Source organism: Orycteropus afer, unplaced genomic scaffold, assembly GCF_000298275.1.
Source record: "Orycteropus afer afer isolate SDZICR_OR568_19922 unplaced genomic scaffold, OryAfe1.0 scaffold00015, whole genome shotgun sequence".
Classification (NCBI taxonomy): Eukaryota; Metazoa; Chordata; class Mammalia; order Tubulidentata; family Orycteropodidae; genus Orycteropus; species Orycteropus afer.
Window position 1 is genome coordinate 11,462,157 of NW_006921602.1, and position 21,301 is coordinate 11,483,457.

The 21,301-nt window shown below is 50.8% G+C and overlaps 1 protein-coding gene across 1 annotated transcript; it reads right to left on the reverse strand.

Annotated features, from left to right (window-relative positions):
* On the reverse strand, nucleotides 1-21,114 carry PLEKHO2 (pleckstrin homology domain containing O2). Its single transcript, XM_007957801.1, has 6 exons — nucleotides 21,103-21,114; nucleotides 14,450-14,599; nucleotides 8,900-9,016; nucleotides 4,337-4,441; nucleotides 2,833-2,931; nucleotides 1-1,017 (listed from the first exon to the last, which is right to left on the reverse strand). The coding sequence occupies exons 1-6, from the start codon at nucleotides 21,112-21,114 to the stop codon at nucleotides 1-3; spliced, it is 1,500 nt and encodes a 499-aa protein (XP_007955992.1).
* Between the last annotated feature and the right edge of the window lie 187 nt (nucleotides 21,115-21,301).

Genomic DNA, 21,301 nt, shown 5'->3' on the forward strand with positions numbered 1-21,301 from the left:
TTAGGGTGCACTTCTCCTGTAGAGAGTGACCAGCTCCTTCCGCTTCTCCCTTAGCCCAGGTGCTTCCTGGCTCCGTTCCCCAAAATCTCTGATTTCCTGCAGGACTTGAGTGGCCTGCCTCAGCTGCTCCACAGCCTGGCTGAGCAGTGTCTCGGCACTCACAGGAACTGGCTCACTGCCCAGCACCTTGTTCAACAGTTGTTCTGTCTGTTTTGAGGCCACCTTCACCTCCAGCTCAGCCTGATACAGTCGTTCCCTGGGCTGCTGTGGATGCTGGGGGCCCTCCCCAAGCAGGTCCCCAAGGGAGGAACAGCGGGGATGGAACTGAGGTGATGGGTCCCAAAGAGGTGGTGTGGTGGATGTTGTTGCATCCTTCTGGTGGGTTCCTGGGGTGGCCATGGCCTTGGACGGCTTGGCAGGCTCAGAGCTATCATCCATGCCATTCACTGAGACCTGGGCTGGGCCTGGGGTAGAGGTCTCAGGGACCCCAGGACTCTGGGTTGGCCCAGAAGCCTGCAGCCCACTCATGGAGGCTTTTAGTTTCTCTGATAAGATCTTAGGTGGGGGCGTAGGGGGCTTCCCACCCTCCTTGGAGACAGCCTCAGAAGCCTCAGAACAGGATAGCTGGGATGCTCCTGTACTCTCAGAGGCAGGGGGCTCCTCAGGGCTGGGCTTCTCCCAGCTCACCTTCAGTATGTCAGGCAGGATCCTGTTGGGGGGCTGCTTGGAATCCTTGTCCTCCCTGGCTGGGGTCTCTGCATCCTCTTGGCTTTCAGGGTGGGTCTCAGTGCTCACTGAGACAGGGGTTGGAGCTCTTTCCTCCACAGGTGTCTCTGCCCTTTCACCAATGCTGGTCATCTCAGGCACTGGAGAAGGCTTGGTGGGAGGCATAGGGGGCTGGAGTATCTCCTGGGGCTGGGCTGCATTGCCATCATCACTGGGGACAAACACTGGTGGCCCACTGTCAGGAACATCGAGGTCCAGGCGCAAAAGCCCATCAGAAGCTGCGTTGGCCACCTGGTGGGGGGCAGTATACAGGCATCATCTTGGATGACTAGCCACTGGGTCAGGTGTACCGACCTACAAGGGTTCTCAAACCCTCCCATCCATGCTACCCAGATCCCCAGCCCCGACTCTCTACTCCCTCTGCCCTGGCTTCCAAGGCCACTTGACTACAAGTGATTCCCTGATGATTCTTCTTTCTCACCCCATAGGATTCTGTTTTATAATCATAGTCCAGGAAGTCAGAGCCAGGGTGCCCTCTCGGTGCCCCAGCCTGACTTCTCCAAGTTGGTGAAAGAGACCATTCTTCTTTAGTGGCAACTGTGCTGATCTGGGCAGCAAGGGACATGGTTTCAGCCCTGTTTCTGCCCCCTACTTGTATGGCCTTGAGCATACTCCAGCCCTTGCCTGCCCAGCTGCCCAGCAATCTGTGCCCACTCTCCTCATGATGGGATGGGGTCCCAGACACAGGCAGCCCCAGACCACAGCTGACTGCCAGAGGAGAACAGCTGTACCAAGCAGACAGCTGTTCCCCCATCTGGCTCCAGGGACCCATACAGACACTGAGTAATCCCATGGTCATGGGGAGCTGCATCCTTTCCTCAGAGACCTAAAAGCAGGGCTGGGCATGAGGCCTTTCCCAAGGTTCCTCAGAAGGTAGGGTGTTGGTTAAAACCCTCACACCATCAATAAGCCTAATCCTCACTCCATTTTATATGCACCCACCAGTAATCTGGGCAACAGATACACTCAGTTACTGAGACTACCACAGAGACATCCACCACCATACATAGCTTCCTCCCTGAATTTGTCTTGGAGGGATCCCCACCTCCAACACCACCCCTCCCCAACATCTCTTAGAAGTCCCCACTCAGGTCATCCTTTTCTCTCTGGCAACTTGAGTCACTCCCTCTGTAGGCTCCTTTCCCTCAGCTGACAGACATGAAAAGGCTGCCTCATCTCAAAAACAAATCCTCCAACCTTGGGCCCCTTTCTTCTATATGGTCCTGTCTCTTTCTTCCCTTCCACAGCCTCCTTTCCCCACAGAGTCCCCACAACAGCCCTAAACTGACTCTGTCTCTTGGAAAATGTCATAAATGTCCCCACCAGCCTTTTCCTTAGTCCTGCCCTTATGACTTGTGGCTGGCACCTGGCTAATGACTCTCGAGGTTCTGTGTCACTCACCTCTCTAGCTGCCTCTTCACTGGCTCCTTACTGGCTATTCCACCCCCACCCATAAATGCAACATTTGCTGAGGTTCTTTACAGACCTCTAAAATCTCTCCCTTACCCCCCCACCCCCACAGACCCATGAGCTCCACAAGTCAGAAAGAAGTTTCCTCTTTCAAATTCCCTGTGTTCAGGGACTCCATTCTCCCACTCTGGGCTTGGGGAGAACCTTCCCTCTGTCCAATCCTCCTCTGCCAGTCCAATCTATCTCCCAGTCAAGGTTGACACTCAGCATACCTTGAACTCTCTTGCCTCAAGCCTCTGCTCTCATCATTCCCTCCACTCCATCTCCTCTCACCCCTAGTCTACTAATTGAATCCTTTCCCATTCTTTAAAACATTAGACACAGCTCTCCTTACAGCAATCTGAGCTCTGCAGGGTAGCGACTGGCTGCAGCCAGTGTGTGAATTCAGCAAATGAAGTAGGCTCTGATCTCTGGGCCATATACTATCTGAGCACATTTAACACAGCTGCCTCCACATACAGACACCCCTGTAGACTAGTCAGGACCCTCAACTCCAGGTGTCCTCAGGGAAAAAAAGTAGCCCAAGTCCCAGGTTCAACCAACCTCCCATCTGATCAAGGCTAGACAAGGCCTTACCTCTTTCAGGTGGATTCTTGTGGGTGGCCGGCGCCGCTGGCCTGCCCGCACCCTGTCCCGTGTCACATGCTCCAGGGCACAGCTCTTATCCACCTTTACCTGGGAAGAAAGGGAAACCAGGTAAGCCCCTACTAGGCCTTGGGGAGAGTGGGAAATGGCCAGGCATTAACATGACTCAGAGGCAGGGTCTGCACCTTTCATACCTCACTTACCAGGGTCAGCATCCTACTTGTTATCCCTCTCTTTGAGGTGTTTCTCTCTGTGTCTCTACACTGCCACATCTGTCTCTGAAGGGTCTGAGGTGCCCCCTCTCCGCAGCTGTGCTCCCTCAGTCTTCCTGCCCAGTCATGGGCTATCAACCCTGCTCCTCTGTCTACTATAAAGGCCCAGGCAGCCCTGAGGCTATTTTGAAGTTTAGCTATAGGTTGGGGGTTGAAGGGTGAGCAGACTATGCATCCAGCCCAGATCCTGTGACACCTGACAAAAGGCTACTTTCCTAAGACCCCTGAGGCTAGCCCAGGAAAGAGCAGGGCCTCCACCCCCTTGGATCAGGATGGCTGGAGGGAAGCACCTCCTCTGAGGGTAAGGAACTAGAGTCAGGGGTAGCTGGGACACCTCAGAGTAAGGTCCACATGGGAAATCAGGCTCATGACCATGAAGAAGCTTGCCCTTGTGATGGGGAGCAAGACTAAGACTCCTCACCCCACATCTCCTCAGGGAGCAGATGGCTGAAGGTGATAGTAACTGTTTCTGTTCCTCAGTAGAGGAATCACCCCTGCCTCACCAAGACTGTGAGATGAGGCCCAGCCCAGGGCTCCTGGGCCTCTCCCAACCCCCAAGATGTGTCCCATCATCTGTCTCCCCAAGATGGGGGCACTTCCCCAGGGAATGAAAAGCTGAGCACGAAATATTCACATAGGACAGACATTAAGAGCCAAGGGCTGGGAGTCAGGGAACTTGGGTGTTAAACAAGGACTTGCTTGAGAAGATTCCCCTCCCCTCCTTGGGCCTCAGTCCTTCTGCAATCCAAGGGAGGCCCAGGGTCCACAGCAAGCCCAGCCCCAGGACTTTGTGGCCAAGCTGAAAAATGAGCTTTCAGGCTCTCAGCTCACCCCCAGCCCTCTCTAGCCTTAGCCTACCTACCACTCCCAGCTGAGGCTGGGTTCAAAGGATGCAACTCACATAGCTGCAATCAGATCAATTCTATCCCACCACTGACCTGCTTTTTGACTTAAAATAAATTACTTTATTTTAAAGTAATTTAAAGTAAGGCATAATTTCCTTGTGCCTCAGCCTCCTCATCTATAAAATGGGGAATACCACTACTAATATTGGGGGGCTGCTGTAAGAATTAAATGAAGTAACAACAGCAGATTCACCAGTGTTTGTAGCAGAGACATAATCAAAGGGTTGTCTGGGATGATGTGGGGGGCAGGGACCTCTTTCAGATGGCACATGGGCCAGAAAGGGGGGACAAAGAGCCATCCACAGGGCTGCATCCTACCTCATCAAAGGCCTTGTTCTTGCCTCTGTTGATTCCTTCGTTGAGGGCTTTGATCCAGGATTCCTTCTCCTCCCCGCTGGGTGCCTGGAATTTGATGTCGCTGACCTGCCAGGGGGATGGCAGATGTTTAACAGGGCTCATATTTGGGGTCTTAAGGAAGCTCTCAGTATCTGCCCTAAGTACAACTGCTCAGGAACAAACCAAAATGACTCCACAATGTGTCTGACATGAGAGCTTTCAGAAAGTGGGGGAGGGGGACAGATCCAGCAGAGAAAGGGCCATTCCCCAGCATGGAGCTACCAGAAATTTGGATTAGAATCATCCTTGCCCAATAGAAGGAACCTGGATCTGGCCCCTCTCCCATGGGAGTATCCCAGCAGCCACCTGACCTCTAAGGCTTCAGCTTCTCCTCTGTAAAGAAGTCCCAATTTATATCCATGCTAGGCACTAAAGAGGTGGCAGGCATAAAGGGTGTCTACTGGAGAAGTCCCACTGGAAGCAGGACCTCACCTCAGCACCACAGCAGGCCCCACATCCAGCCCAGGCCCCAACTAAAATATGTGCCCAGACTCTTCCTAGAAGAGGTCTCTTTTCTGGCCTTGAATCATAGACTGTAAGAGACAAAGGGCATTAGATGCTCCTCATGAGGAAAATGAGGTTCAGTAGATGGGACAGGACATAGTTAAGGTCCTATGTGGTCTGAAGGAGACCTGATCCACCTCCCATTACACCCTCACTGGCGCCTTCCCATCTCAGGCAGGAGCTCCAAGCTCCTATATTAGAATCACAAGGCAGCCCCCTCCTTGACAGGCCCCACAGTCAGATAGGAAATGAGTGGGAAGGAAATGAGGCCATATAAACTGATGGTTGACAGACTCTTGGAGCTAGAGAGTCTCCCACTTATAGCTGTCTGACCTAGAGCCTCAGTTTCCTCACCTATAAAAAGAGAACATCACAATGACCTGCCTCATAGAGATGTGAAGATCTCTGAAAAATGATTGACACAATGACATTTGTATTTTAAGTTAAACAGAAGAAAGAATGGAGAAAAAAAAAATGATTGACACACCCTACTAAATCCAGACCTGGGCACAGAGTGAGTGTTAAGTAATAGAAATGATCATCATTTCCTTCTGGACAAAACAAGTCTTGGTTTCCTCATCTGTCATATGGGATAATACTGCCTACTACAGAGCAACGCTGAGGGAGATAAATGATTAAAATCAGGGCCTGGCACATAGTAAGGACTCTAAATGTTTACCAAATGAATGAGCCCATGAATGAATGAATGAACCGGCCACAGGTTCTTTCCCTCACCCTATTTTTGGGGCACTGCCCACTCTCTGACCTTAAGATGCCCTAGTTCTTTGTCTGAGAAGGGTCACCAGCCTGTCCATCCCCCACCCTGGTATTAGATCGCGCCTTCCCTCCTGCCACTCTCCCAGTTACATAACGCCACAGTACGCCTGGCCCCCTCAGCATCCTTGTTATATAACTTCCTCCTGGCTGCCGCCTTCTTCCCCTCATACAAGGCCTGGGTCCCCACGCCCTACCCCCCCACACACACCAGACACAGCCAAATGCTCATTTGCATGACCAGGGTAAATTTGATCCTGGCAGCAGATCTGCAGTTAAGTCAGAAACCCCAGGGCACCTTGGCAACTGCCTCTCAGTCCAGCCACCAGGGCTGCACAGGGCCTGGGGAGGGACAGCACTGTACCCAGGGTCTGCAATGGCCTACCCAATTCTGTGATGGGGGCTGCCAGAAAAGAAGCCAGAGCCAGCCCCTCTGACACCAGCTCCTGCTCTTGTTTGCAGGCTCTGAGTTGACCAGACGCCCCCTCTGTGCAGGACTTAGCCCTGCAGAGAGCTTGAAAATATACTTGAACTCAGCAGCAGGAGCAGCATTAATGGGACATGGCCCGGGAGTTGAGTTCTAGTTTCACCAACTGGCAATGTCACCCTGCACAGGTCTCTTTACTACTCTGGGCCTTCACAGTACAAGAACAGAACAACTGAACCCAACCCAAACAGGGCCCCTTCCTTTCTGGCCCAGCTAGCCTGAGGCAGGCTTAGGGGAAGGTATGTCTACTCTCTTCTCCTCTTCCATAAGGAAGACCTACTATGTTGCTAGCAAAGGGTTCTCATAAGAGGTTAAATCAGACCCAGACCTACCCTAAGGAACCCTGTAATCCTGGCTGAATAAATCAGGTATTCCACAAGGATGATCAGAATGGGGACAATTAGAATATCGAGAATATCAGGAAGTCTCCCCTCTAGCCCCACCCCACTCCTGTCCCTGAAGACCCAGGAGCTACACAGGACAGGGCTTTGCCCTAAGGCCTTCCAAGAGGCACAGGTCCTGCTCGGAGCTTTGAAGATAATAAAACTGGCCTAAGAGCAGACCCATGTGGCTAAGGAAAGACGGAGGCAAAGAGGAAAAAAGTGGAAGGGGGAGAGAGGAGGCAGAGAAGAGGAAAAGGAAAGGGCCAAGCTGGTTGTGACCAGTGGGGCAGCAAAGCCCAGCTACAGTCACTCTGCGCTTCCTGGCAGCATCTTCCTGTGACCTCATGGGCAGGGGTGTGGGGATGGGGAGGCAGGGGGAGAAGGGGCATGCAAGACACTGGAGTCTTTGTTTATTTGATTAGAGGGGGGAAAAGAAAAGGCAGCCTCAGGACCAGACAGCCAGGGTCATGTGACCTCCTGCCTGGCTGGAGGCCTCACTGAAGATGGGGAACACCCAGGGCGATGGGAAAGAAGGGTGAGGGGATGCTCTGGGACCCATCTGACCTCTGGAGAGCCCCTACCCTCTGGGGGAGCTCCTGGAGGCGGCGAGGGTCAGTGGGCCCTTGATTTGGTATCTGAGTGTGTGTCCGCCCACCACCTACTGCCCCCACCAGTGGCTCCACAGTCCCCTATCCCTGATTGATTCTCCTATTCCCAGAGACACCCAGGGCCCAGGTGAACTCTTGGCAGGGCTAGGGGTAGGGGCAAGGGTGTTGGCTGAAGCATCAGAGAATGCAGCTGCACAAACAGGCCTCTCTGAAGGTCCCATCCTGAGCCTGCGGGCCCACCTAGCCCACCATCAGCTGACTTTCAGAGCTGAGGAATGGAGGTAGTCCCCACAACAGCATGGGCAGAGGACAGAGAGGCAAGGCCCTTCCACTCCACATCCATGTAAGTACATTAAAAGGCACACAAAGACCCAGACAGACTTATGACCAAGCAGACACTCATCTTCACACAAAGAGGGGCACACACGCAGCAGACACACAGGTGCAGACTTCCACACATAATGTACTCTGCATCTCTCTCCAACTCACATACACCTACACAGCACCTACCCAAACAGGAATCAGGTCTCCGAAACAGGGAGCCCTAAGCAGCAGATACCGCCTCAGAAACCCGAGGGGTCACTATAAGGCAGGTCCGACTCAATGGCACATAACAACAACAACAAAGCAACAGATGTCAAGTGAAATCTAGCCTAGCCCCGTAAGCCCTCCTGGCACTAGAAATCTACCCTTATCCTCAGATGCATCTCCCAATCTCTCCCATTTAGGACAAATCATCAAGAGAAGATGCAAAGAGAGATCACAGCTCTACTACATCCTTCAATGCTATCTTGGTTGCTTCTTTGCCCCCACCCACTGTAGACCAGGACAAAAGTTTAATGAGCAAAGCATCATGGTCTCCTCCAGGTCCCAGGAAACCAAGGAGCGGGCTCCAGGTCCCTGAAGTCAGAAGAGAAACAGAACAGCCTACAGCAGACTCAGACTCAGACTCACTACCCAACCCCCAGCCTCTGTGACTCAGCCCCACTCTGCGAGGTACCACATGACACACAGAGGTCGGGGCGGTATGTGGTGTGGCCCAGCTGCAGATGGGTGCGAGCTGGCGAGAGGTGCTGTACACACCAGCCTCAGAATCTCAATTCCCTCCTGACATCTGTGAAACTATGCCATGTGTCAACACCCACCCAGAGAAATGTGGTACAAACAACAAACTTCATCTGCACACACAGCATGTCACAGGGAAAGAAGCTTGCAGGCAAGATATCTTCCCAAACCCCAGCAAAGAGAAAAGTGCAAGGGGAGAAAAGCTAGGGGGTTACAGGCCTTTGAGCCCTGAGTCCAGGATGGAGGCAGAAGGGTGGTCCACCTAGGAAGGCCTGGACTTAAGAGGCAGCCACACCTTCCCTCTGCCCCAGCTTGTATCAGGGTATTAGAGGCCTAGGGGTGGAGGCCTCATCCACAGCTCTCCTGCCCTCAGCCCTGGGACTCTTGTGTCCAGAGTGTAGGGAAGGGCCAAGGGCCTCACCCCTCAGATGCTACTTTCCAACTGTAGCCTGGGAAGGAGGCCTCAGGGCCTGGGATGGAGAGGCGAGCAGAGCTCTCTCAGCAGAGCCTAATACATGTCCTGTCAACCAGAGACTGGGGAGGCAATAAGACAAAATAAGCTAAGGCCCAACCTGGGGCAGCCCCTGGACCTGAACCTTCCAGGGTGACCTTTCCAAGCAGACTGGCCTGAAGGGAGGTCAGGCAGCAGTGGGCACCTCCCTACCTTGTTCCCTGGGGATCGCAGCAGGATAAAGCGGTGTTTCCGCTTGAGGAGGGCACGAAGGTCCTGGCACTTCTCATAGCTGCCCAGCTCCACTGTCTCCACACACTTCTGCTCATCCTAGGAAAGGAGACAGAGTCACAGCTAGATACACCAGACCCTCTGCCACTCAGACCACACCCCTAACACTCAGCTGAAGGCTTATTTTTAAATTATGATTTGGGTGAAAATTTACAGAGCAGATTCATTTTCCATACAACAGTTAACACACATTTTCTTTCATGACACTGACTAAACCAAAACCAAACTCACTGCCATCGAGCCGGTTCTGACCCATAGAGACCCCCTTTGGGTTTCCGAGGCGGTAAATCTTTATGGAAATTTACTTCCTTCCGTGGAGTGGCTGGTGGGTTTGAACCACCAATTTTCTGGTTAGCAGTCAAATGCCTTAGGCACTACGCCACCAGAGTTGCAATTCCCATAATGTAACAGCCATTTTCCCGCTTCCTCTCTGTAGTTACCTTTTCCCTATGTCCTTCTTTCCTATGAATTCCTGCCCTCTGGGCTATCTTCCAGTACAAATACTGCCCTTCTGATCTCCCATAATTGACTGTTCTATGGAGTATACTAGGAGCTCTGGTAGCATAGTGGCTAAGGCACTTGACTGCTAACCAGAAGGCTGGAGGTTCAAACCCACCAGCCACTCCTCAGAAGGAAGACGGGCAATCTACTTCCATAGTGATACTGCCTCGGAAACCCAAGGAGGGGTCGCTATGAGTCGGGTCCAACCGGACAGCACATAACAACAACAACAACAACAACGAGTGTACTACCTGGTGTAAATGTTCACTTGATATGCCTGTCTGTTGTTTGGCTAGAAGCCACAAGAGTGAGTTCAATTCCAGGCCCAAAAGGTGACTAGGGGTCATAGTCCCAGGGATTTTACCAGTCTCTATCAGACCAGTAAGCTTGGTCTTTTTTATGATTTTGAGTTTTGTTCCACATTTTTCTCCTTCTCTATCAAAATAGGATCTCCTATTTTGATCCCTTTCTGAGTGGTTGACAGTGGTAGCTAGGCACCATCTAGTCTTTCTAGTCTCAGTCCCTTGGACTAATTGTTTTCATGTGTCTTTGGTTTTCTTCATTCTTCTTTGCTCCAGATGAGAGACCAATGGTTGCATCTTAGATGGTGGCTTGCAAGCTTTTAAGACCCCAGACACTACTCACCAAAGTAGGATGTAGAACAATATTTTTGTGTTATGCCAACTGAGCTTGATGTCCTCTGCGACTATGGTCCCAAGTCTTTGGGCCTGGTAACTCACTCCCTCAGGGTGTTTTGGCTATTCAGCAAGGGCATTTTGATAAATCACCAAGATATAGTATTTTCAGACCCCATCAGGTTTGTGGTTGGTGCTCAGTATATGCTGGCTGGAGGGATGTGCTTGAGGCTCACCATCCAGAGGAGACAGAGGTGTGAGCCCTGAGGTGGGCAGCAGCATTGAGTCAAATGTCCCTAAGGCCAGAGGAGGAAACAGAGAGGGATGCTGGAGAAGCTCAGAAGTGAGGGGTAGGGATCCATGTAGGCCCAGAGGCCAGGCAGGAGTATATGTAAGAGGTAGCCTGGAAGAGGGAGCAAGTGTCACCAAATGGGAAAAAATGAAAAGGCAGAGCCAAAGAAGAAAGCATGAAAAAGGAACATTTGGAGTTCTACACCTTACCTGCACCACAAGTGATCTTGCCTTCACAAGCCGGCACCCTCATTTGGCATCGTCCTCTGCTGACAGTGACATGGGAGAGCAGACCCTGACCCCAGGCTGCAGGTCATGCAGAAGAGGAAAGGGCTCCCTCAAAAGTACCCCTAGCCTGCAAGCCTGCCATCCTGAGGCCTCTTCCAGGCCATCTTTGGACACTAGCCAGGCTGCCTTCTTAGCTAGCAGCCCTGCCACTTGAGTGTTTTTCACATGGGCTCAATCCACCAGGTATCTCTCCAGCAAGCTGACAGGGACAAGCTCCCTCCCTCATTGTTGGTGAATTATTTTGCCTTCTAGGGAAGACCAACTTGGCACATCTTCACTGAGAAGCAGGCCATTCCTGGGGTACAATGCCCTGAGACTGGCAAACCAGTTATGAACACCCTAGCTGTTGGACATCATGCAGACAGCCAACAAGAGCACCCACCCAGGGAACACTCAGCGCTCCACAGTTTTCAGTTTGGGAGGCAGGAATTCGTTTGCAGAGAAAATGCCCCAATCTCCCTCGTTAATCTGCTCTTACTAAAAGATCCTGACACTTAGCGAGCTCTTGTGTGTTGCATTAGTACATTAACAATAGGTTGCTCTACACAGTGGTCTTCCAAGTGTGGTTCTTATCCCCGCAGCATCAGCACTTGTTAGAAATGCAAATCCTCAGGCTTCATTACTAGTAACTCATAAACTTAGGGGAATGGGCCTGGCAATCTGAGTTTTAATGAGCACCCAAGACAATTTGGATGCACTACATCAATGGTTGTGAACTTTGATGGCACCTGAGAGCTTCTAAAAACCCCAATGCCCAGGGAATATTCCAGACCAGTTACATTAGGATCTCTGGAGATGGGGTCTAGATAATAGTACATTTTAAAGTTCCCCAGATGACTGTATAGCCACGGTGGATAACTCCTAATCTATGCTCTCTTCAAGGGCAGTGGTGAGTCAGTGGTAGAATTCCCACCTTCCATGTGGAAGACCCAGGTTTTATTTCCAGCCAATGTACCTCATGCACAGCCACCACCCATCTGTCAGTGAAGGTTTCCATGTTGCTACTCATGCTGATCAGGTTTCAGCAGAGCTTCCAAACTAAGATAGCTTAGGAAGAAAGGCCTGGAGATCTACTTCTGAAAACCAGCCAATGAAAACCTTATGCAATCACAATGTCCCACCTTGTTGTGCATGAGGTCACCATGAGTTGGGGGCTGACTTCAGCCACTCAGATAAAGGGAACCAGATAGCCAGACAGCCTGGTCTCTCCCATCCAGATTTATTCAGGTCAGTTTTCCCATTTTTAACTCCATACATCTGTTTCCAAGGAAGGTTGGGCAATCCTACTTCCGTAGTGATACTGCGTTGGAAACCCAAGGAGGGGTCGCTATGAGTCGGGGCCGACTCGACGGCACATAACAACAACAACAACAAGTCTCAAATCCCTTCTAAGTTCCTCCAATGAATACAAGGGCCAGTAAAATCTACCTGCTCCAGGAAGCTCCCCTGATCACACCCAATGAACCCCTGAGCTTTGGTGTTCTCTTCTCTGAAGTCTCCCATTACTTACTGCTGAGAGTGTGCAAACCTGCCAGATATAGGCACCATACTAGGTGCCAGGGACAGAGCCCTGCCCTGGGGAAGCACAATGTTAACTCTCTGCTTGGCTTTCCTTCTGTTCCCTATGGGGTGTGTATCTGTTTCCCCCACAGCACCCTGCACAGGTCAGCCCTCAGGAGGGGCACACATAGTACTGGTTTGTTGGAATGAATGCCTAGAACGGAATGAGACCCCAGGAAGATCCCCCTACCCGGGCATTCAAATAAAGGAAGCTGCCTAGAGAAGAAGCCCTGGTCCAGAGAGCCGCTCACTTGTCCCATGTCTGCAGGCCTCCCTCACCTCGGCAACCACTGGCCCGAACACACCCCTCAGTCTATCCCTACCACCAGAAGCCAGCCCCCACAGCTGCTTGCCCTGGGTCTCCTCTTTTCCAGAAATGCTGAATCATCCTGGCCCTTCTGCAGCTCAGAAACATGGATAAACCAGCAGGCACTGGGCGGGGGCAGCATCTTTGGAATGTCAGCCTCTCTGACAGCAAAGATACAGCCAAGAGCTGCTAGCACTCGCCTAGTTCCTTACATCAGAAAGAGGAATTGAGCTAATAAGCATTTCTCAATTCCTATTCCTGGGCCAACCTCCCCTACTCCCAAGTGCTAAGTTCTTGAAATTGAGTTTAGGTTTTTAATAGTGATCTTTTTTTTTTTTTTTTTTAAAAAAAAGCATGATTTGGATTTTTCATGTTTGGGAGATGTGAAATCCTTCCTACTTCCCAGCCATGGCCAGATGTGGTGAGGCAGCCCAGGACAAGTCTAGCAGCACCTGACGGGTTGACAGCTGGGAGCTTGTCACTCACTCTTACAGCAGCTGGGACTGGAGGAAGATGTGACAACCCCTTTATTTATAAAAATATCCCTCTGCTGCTACATTCCCAATTGTGTCACATCCTAATTTGGTGATAGCAGCAATATAAAACATCTGGGGGGGCTGTCTGTTGGCACACCTCATCCCCTTGCTCTCCCCTCTGCTGTTTCTCTGACACACCACTCTCCATAAGCCTGTGGACTAGGGCAGGAAGGCAAGGTGCTCTCAAAAGCAGCTCTTTTAAACAAGCTTTCGTGGCCTAGGACAATTATGGACCTGCCATGATACCTGGAGACACACTGAGAGAGGCTTATGGGGAAGAGGCAGTTGCCTTCTTCTGCCCCCAGGCCAGTTCTTTTATCATCTGTCAAAAGCTTACAGTGATACCCCATTTTTCATTAGGTAGGCCCTCTGATAGCCTCAAAAGACAAACCACATCTACAAGTAAAAGCCTCCAAAGATAGTCACAAATTCCCACAGTGAATTAATGTATTTTTCTCCTTGGGTTCTCCTACAGAACTTTACTGATTCTTACCTAACGTACAATTTTAACATCTTATTGTCTAAGTTCCAAGCCTGTTGAAAACTAGAAGAAGCACAAGAATTTGAAGGGGGAAGATGTGAGGGCTGTCAGAAACATTGAGGACAACAGAAGTGGCAACTGGCAGGTTGATGTAAAAGGAGAACGAATAACTGGAAAATACAGGTCAGCAGTGTGCAACACTCTTCTGAGTCACCAACTTAGGCCAATCCCTTCTTTTGAAGAAGACAGAAAATATTTAATATATTTTAGAGGATTTCCATGAAAAATTGTCTTGGAGTTTACTTGCTGGTATGTCTTAGTGGAAGGAGCACTGGATTTAGTTCTAGACCTGGCTCCTCCATTCTCTGTGAGATGCTCAACAAGCAATTTGCTCTCTTGATCATCAAGAACCTCTTCTGAAAAATGTATCATAATGCCCACTTTTATGGGACTGTTGTGAATGTCAAATGAGAGGTATGTAAGAGTTTCAAACAAGTAAGAGCACTAGTTATTATTTCTACTACATTGCTGAATAGGGTAAGCATCAGTTTTCTGGAACATTCATTTATGTGGAAACTTGTCCACTGACAAAGAGTTAAGATGTGTGGGTGTACAGTTGAGAAAACAAACACACATCCATATGCACATATGGTTCAAAAAACTCTCATCCTATCTATTCTTGCCCCTAAATATACTGACCCCATATTGTAAACAAGCTCAGAGAAAGGCAGGCACTTGTCCAAGATCACATAGCAGTCAAAGGTAGAACAGGTCTTCTAGTCTCAATCCCAGGCTACTCCTGCTGGCTGGGGCTACCCCCACTTTGCCCTCTGTCCCAGAACCCCCCAATCTCAAAGCCAGGGAGGTCCTCACCTCATTCTCGTAAACCAGCAGCTGGGTCTGGCAGAGGAGCAAGTAGCGGTCTTTCCAGAGACTCAGGAGGCCTCCACCACTCTTCTTGATCCAGCCAGCCTTGTCCGCTGTCCGCGCTCCCCGTGGCTTCTCACTCCCCTCCTTCACACTCTGCAAGAAAGTACCAGGGCATGTCATGAGGGCTTCTGCCATGAGGCCACAGGTCTACAAGCCATGCAAAGGATGTGTCCCTATGCTGAGTATCTACTGACATGATTCTACAACTCCCAAGCCAATTATTCTTATTCTAATAACAGTAATAATAGCAGCAACTGTAATAATCATAGCAGTAGCCAACTTATATTGAGTTACAGCATTTGGTTTGACACAAATCATCTCACTTAGCCTGTACAACTAACTGGCCTCTGAGACAGTGCCATTGTCATCCACATGGCACAGCAAATTGAGACTCAGAGAGGAGAGATGACTTGCCCAGAGTCACATAGCTGGAGGGACAGAGCCAGAATTTCAAATCAGGTTTCTCAGACTTCACTTTTTTCCCACTCCACCATTCTGCCTCCCTTGATGTGCTTGCTCAATCAGTCAACAAATACTGTACTGAACACCTACAATGTCACATGAACTGGGCTGGGCTGATGTGAATAAAAACAACGCAATCTCTGCCTTCATGGAGCTCACAATGGCGGAGAGGAGGAGCTGAACAAATAAATACCAGACACAAGCACATTAACAATTATAAAATGCGATGAAGGAAAAAAAAAAAAAATGAGAAAGCGAGAGAGGGCAGTGGGGGAGCTGGTTCAGGTCGGGGTGGTCCAGGAAGGCCTCCTAGAGAAAAATAGTACTTAAGTATTCCATCAGAAGGATGGAAAGAGGCAGGCAGGTAATCAACCTCTCTACCCACAGACTTCTAGAGAACCCATTCTGCAGTCCCTGCTTCCCGCCCGCTCCTGCCCCACGCCAGGACTTCAGGATGGCCCTGGGAGACAAAACCCATCTGCTGAGACCTATAAGGGCTCTTTGCCTTTGACCACAGGCTAGTATAGGAGTTAAACTCAAACCCTTCTCCTAGACATGAGATGCCAACCTGGAGCCTCAAGGCTGGCCACTGACATCCTGTGCCCCTCCATTACCTGCTTGGGTGGCTGAGTACCAGGTACATGCTAGCCCACCAGAAAGGGCCAGATTTACCTCTGGGTCTCTGGCACTCAGCACTGTTCTTTTACATATAATAAGTACTCAAGAAATATCTGTGAAAACTCAAAATCATTTGGAAAAGAAAAGGGGACCAGGTTTGCTAGTCTGATAGAGCCTGGTGGAACCACTGAGACTATGGTCCCTAACTGTCCTTCAGGTCTGGAATTGAACCCATTCCTGTGGCTTCCAGCCAAACAAAAGACAGGCATATGAGTTGAACATGTACCTGAGGTAGATACACTCCTTGGAGAGAACAATCATGGGAGAAAGATGGGCTGTTTATGCACAGGGAGAACAGCTCAGGGGGCAGGAGTGCATGAAGAGATGGACACAGGGAAGAGGTGACTGTCGGGAGGAAGTGGGAGGGGAGCTGTTGCATTGGGGTTAATTGTAGTCAATGTCATGAGACAACGTGTGTGTGAACTGCTGTATGGAAAGTGAATTTGCTCTGTAAACTTTCACCCAAATCACAATTAAAAAAAGAAAGAAAAGAAATATCTGTGAAATGAAAATATACACCCAATTTGCTAAACACTTGGCTTCAATGACTGGTACCCACCCCCAGTAGTGAGTGTGGAGGGGAGGGAGGAGGATAGGGGGCCAAAAGGGTGTCAGAATCTAGAGGATGCTAGAAGGAAATTAGCACCGACTAATTTTGAATACTTTATACTTTACATAAAACTGAAAAAAGAGGCCCCAGTCAAAAGAGACACGCCTGTCCCCAGGGACACTCTATGATCACAGCTGCCTTAGGAAAGACAAGCCTGAGCAGATATAGGTGTGGTAAGCTGTCAGGTCTTGGGCTGGGCAGGCGTCTGTCTCCGCTCTCCAACACAGCAAGGGAGACCCAGCCTGCATTTTAACTTTGAACAGCAAATTCTGATAGATGGGAGTCTAGCCTTTGAAATCCAAATCATTCAGACCAGAGGCAAGTCACTTAACCCCTCTAAGCCTCAGTTTCTCCATCTGTAAAATGGAGATAATAACTGTAGAAGTTGCAAAGATTATAACTCCATAAGGGTGGGGATTTCTGCTTTGTTTACTGCTATATCCCCAATATCTAGAACAGTGCCTGGTACACAGTATACACTTAATCAATGTCTGTTGCTGAATAAAGATAAGTTACATAAAGCAGTGTCTAGTATATCTTAAACATGGCAAATGGTAGCCATCATTACTGTTACTGTTGTCACTGTCATCCTCATAGCCGTTCTTGCTGGGCATGGTTCAGAATTCAGGACAAGGTCTTTCTGGGCTACAGATGCTGGGCCTCAGTGCTTCACGAGCTCCAGGAATGTGCAGTGCCCCCTGAGGGTCTCTTGATTTATCAATGACAAGAGAAATAGAGAAGTGGATGGTCCCAAATGGCCTTCCCAGATGGAGGAAAGAGGAAGTGGAAGGCTTGCCCATAGGTCAGTTATGAGCCACCCTGTCCAGAGGAAGAAGGGACATCATTTTAGGGCCCTTTGACAAGAAGGGGAAGGCTCTCACATTCTATCCTGGCATCCAACTGGCCCCTCCCCACATCAATACCATCAATACTGACACTATGTTCAGCTATCAGTGAGCATGTGATCTCCAGAGGTTCAACCCCCTGAGCGGCCCCTAAAGGCTGTCACAGGCCCAGAACCAAAATATGGGAAATCTTACCCCCACACTTCACACATTCATATCCCTTCTATGGGCAGAACTGGCTACAGCACTACTGACCATGTTCTTGGTCTGCTGTGATCTGGATGGACAGACTTTCATGTCTTTTAAACAAAGCAATGGGGGCTGTGGAGTATAAAGCTGCTGCCAATATCGCCCACCTCTGAGCTCCAGGCTTGCCTCCTGCTTTTCAGGAAGCCCACCTACCACCCCATAGGATCTCACACTCCTTTTCTAAACTCCTTCTGTTTGTGACCGCTGCCTGCCTCATGGGCTGTCTGCCATGTGAAGTGTCCAGGGTGCAAGGCAAGAACCTGTGTCTTGACCACTATCCTCTCTGGCCTAGCAGAGAAGGTCCAAAGAACACTATGACTGGACTAGCTGGAGAAGCTGGTGGCACCAGGGAAGGAATGAGACAGAAAGCATTGGGATTTGGGGTGGGGGGAGCTATTGAGGGGCTAGAGGTGGCATGAACCAAAGTTCAGGAAAGGGTTTTCCTGTCAGGAATCACCCATGGCAGGAGCCACCCTATGGGAAGCCTGGCTAGAAGCCAGGGTCCTGCTTGCCTGCCATCCTCTGCCCAGCCCCCTCTCTCTGCCTCTCAGATCCCCTCCAACCAGGGGGCCTGACTCTGCCCCAAGAAGTTTTAATAATTGGCCTCTCCCCTTGGCAGGGCTCACAGGAGAGGTTTTGTCCTGTTCAGCCCAGTTTCTCAGCCTCCTCTCCTCTTATTGACCAGCTGACCACTGTTCTTCCTGTTTTGCCCTCTCCCCTCCCATCCATCCTAACTCAGACCCTCCCCACCCACTGTGAGCAGCTCCTGAGGCATCCCCGGGGTATCAGCCTGCCTCCCCTTTGCCTGAGGTGGGAGGTTCTCTGGGTCATTCATTTAAAAAAAAAAACCTTGGTGAACCTGACCCTGTGCAAAGGCAGGAGAGGGTGGAAAGCCATAACACACAGCACAGACCATGACAAACACCAGTAAAAGAAACCTTGTTGGCTAGTCAGCACCTCACATCACAGGGCGTTTATGACAGACAACCTTTGCCCTTTGACTCAACCTAGAGATGCCCTGACCAAATTGTAAGAACTCACCATGTCAGAGCCCTGTGATGGGGCAATCAGAGAGGAGCCACAGGATTCACCCAGGTACAACCCTCATCCTTAGAGAACTCCCAGTCAGATGGGGGACACAGCAACCTGAGGGAACTTCCAGTACGATGGGGGTGACATAGACTCTGCCTAAAGGAGGTACTCAATCAGGAGGGGTGGAAGATAGGCACTCCCTGACTGAGAGGGTCCCAGACTGTTGGGAGAGACATAGGACCTACCCTGAAAGATGACCCCAGTCCTACCTCTCAGGTGGGGTAAAGCCTTAGGAAGTCAGGGTTTTGGTAGAAGTGTGAGAAGGAGATGAAACAAATACCTTGGCCCAGAGGAGAAGGAAAGGCACAATGAATGTCAACCCTTTTACTACAGAACAAGCCAGGCCCAGAGAGGGCAAGAGATTATTAGCCAGAAGTCATAAAACCAGTGCTGGGATAGGACACTGCCCTGTCTCTTCCTAGATGAACGACGATAAATGAACGACGATAAATGGGCAGCCTGGTGTCGCCCAAAGCAGAGCCAGGGAAAGGCAGGCCTGTGGGACAGCAGGGAGGCAGAACCTCAGAGCAGAGACAGGAAAACCTGGGAGCAGAGATTTCAGCTCCAGGGGTAGCAATAACATGCTTCGTTGACATTTGCAGTTTTCAAAGCTCTTGCGCACACATCATTGCAGTTTTGGATTGTTTCCTTGCCTCAATTTACAGATGCGGAAACTGAGAATACAGACAGGCAGATGTCCACAGAAGCACTTCTTCACCAAGCCTCTGTCTGATAGGGAACAGCCCACTGAACAGAGGATGTCACTGAGGCTGAGGGGCTCGGCAAGCAGAGACAGGAAGCTTAAAGACAGGCAGAGAGCTAAAAGCAGTAATTTGGGAGTGAGGTGATACCCTCTCTGGGTCTGGGGTCATGAGACACAGCAGGTGACTATGATCTAAGGGGTGTTTTAGAAAAACGAAGATGGGCGCTAAGGCCTAGAGAAACATGGGGAAGCTAGTAGGAGAGGAAATGGGAAGGAAAGCTAGAGATGCCAAAGGGGAGACAGAAGATAGGGAGCCCTGGCTGTGTGGGTGAGTCTGGGGTAGGGGTAGTTAAGACCACAGATGTCCCAGCTATTCCAGGAGCTTTTGGCATCTGGGAGTCAGTAAGTGGTAATGTTAGAGACTCAGGATCAGAGGGAATGAGCATAGCTGGACAAAGCATTGGCCTAGGAAGCCCAGGAGAACTCTTAACTGGGGGGCAAAGCAGACAGGGAAATGGAGTAATCCAGACCCATATCTTCCAGGAGCAGGGGAGGGGCCACAGGCAGAGAGCCCAGCCCTCAAAGCAGCAGGGGCTTGGGGCAGGGCAGCCCCACCCCTGTCAGCAAAAAAACACAGCAAATCATAGTGGCCTAACTTTGCAGCCTACCTCCACCCATTCTGAGAGAGGGGGCCACAATCCTACTGTCAGAGAGGAGGTTAGGCCCTATATTTTATAGAAGAGGAAATGCAGGCCAAGAGGGGAAGTGACTTATCTACCACCCCACAGAAATGCAGGGCCTGACCTAGAGGGAGCACTCACTTCCAGCACAGCTGCCCTTGGGCAGTAGCTCCTGGAAGTAGGAAGGTGGGTACTGATGGGGATAAAAGCAGCCTCCTCGGCCATCAAGCTCCCCAGCTGGCTAGGGTTGCCCCAAAAGTGAAGGTTTTACCTTTCTTCCCAACCTATCCAAGCAAAGACCCACTCCTTCACCTTGGGCTTAGGGTGACAGAAACTGTGACCCCCTCAGGAGATAAGAAGCAAAGTCAGCACCACTCTCTAGACCAAGCAGGCCCTAATTTATTCATTCCACCAGCATATATTAAGTGTCTGCTGTGTGTGCTGGACCCTTGGGTGATGCAGCTACTAGGAAAACTGAGTTTGCAAGGAGAGGGCAGGGGTCACAAAGCACATGACCCCACCCTAGACTAGGAGTATCCTGAGGGGGAAGAAGGAGGCTCAAGGAGTACTGGTCCAGAAGCCCAGCTCCTGTTGGAAGGTCTTCCTCCCTAGGAAGTGGGGAAGGCAAGGACCAGGATCAGGAAGTTACAGCCTCCACAGACAGATATGGGTCAGGGATCAGGCTAGGGGGAAAAAGGACTCAAAAGGAACTTATACAGGGGAGAAAAAATGAAATGTTTCCAGTTCTCCCATCACCGGGCACAGCAAGGGCCTCAGATTCTTTGGACAGGAACCACAGAACCCAGAGACCCCCGACAACACACACACATAGACACACACACACACACACACATATACAACTTGCCCTCTCGGGATCTAATCTGACCGGCAGGAAAGCGGGGGAGATTCAACGGACAATCTGGGTTTGAGTCCAGCTCCCTAGACTACTTTCAGCAAGTCGCCAAACTCACTTCAGTCTCCCCGTTAGTCCAACAGGGACAATAACAACCACAACCTCCCACGGCTGGTGAGCGAAGCCTAAGAGATAATGAAGGAGGATGCGGTCTGCGAAGTGTCCAGCACAGATCTCTATCCCCACCCCTGCCCCACCTGCCTAGGCTCTGTCTAGGGTGTTGGGGGTCCCTAGACCGGAAGGAATGGGGTGGGTAGAGCCAAGCCAGGGCCTGAACCCGGGACCCCAACCTTCGTGAGGGGCTCAAAGACCCCAATCCAGCCTCCTTCCTCCCCACCCTCACCTCGCCCAGTCCGGTCCTCACCTCCTCCTCCATGGCGAATCCACTGAGGTCTGGCCGCTCTGCCGCTCACTCCCGGCGCCGCGCGGACTCCGACACCTCCATCCACGCCCGGCCGGGCGGCGGCTCTCTACGTTCTGTCCCGTCAGCCGCCGGGGGCCCAAGAAACTTCAGGGGAGGCGGGGCCGGGGGCGGGGAGAGTCTTCCGGGGGCTGTGGGCGGG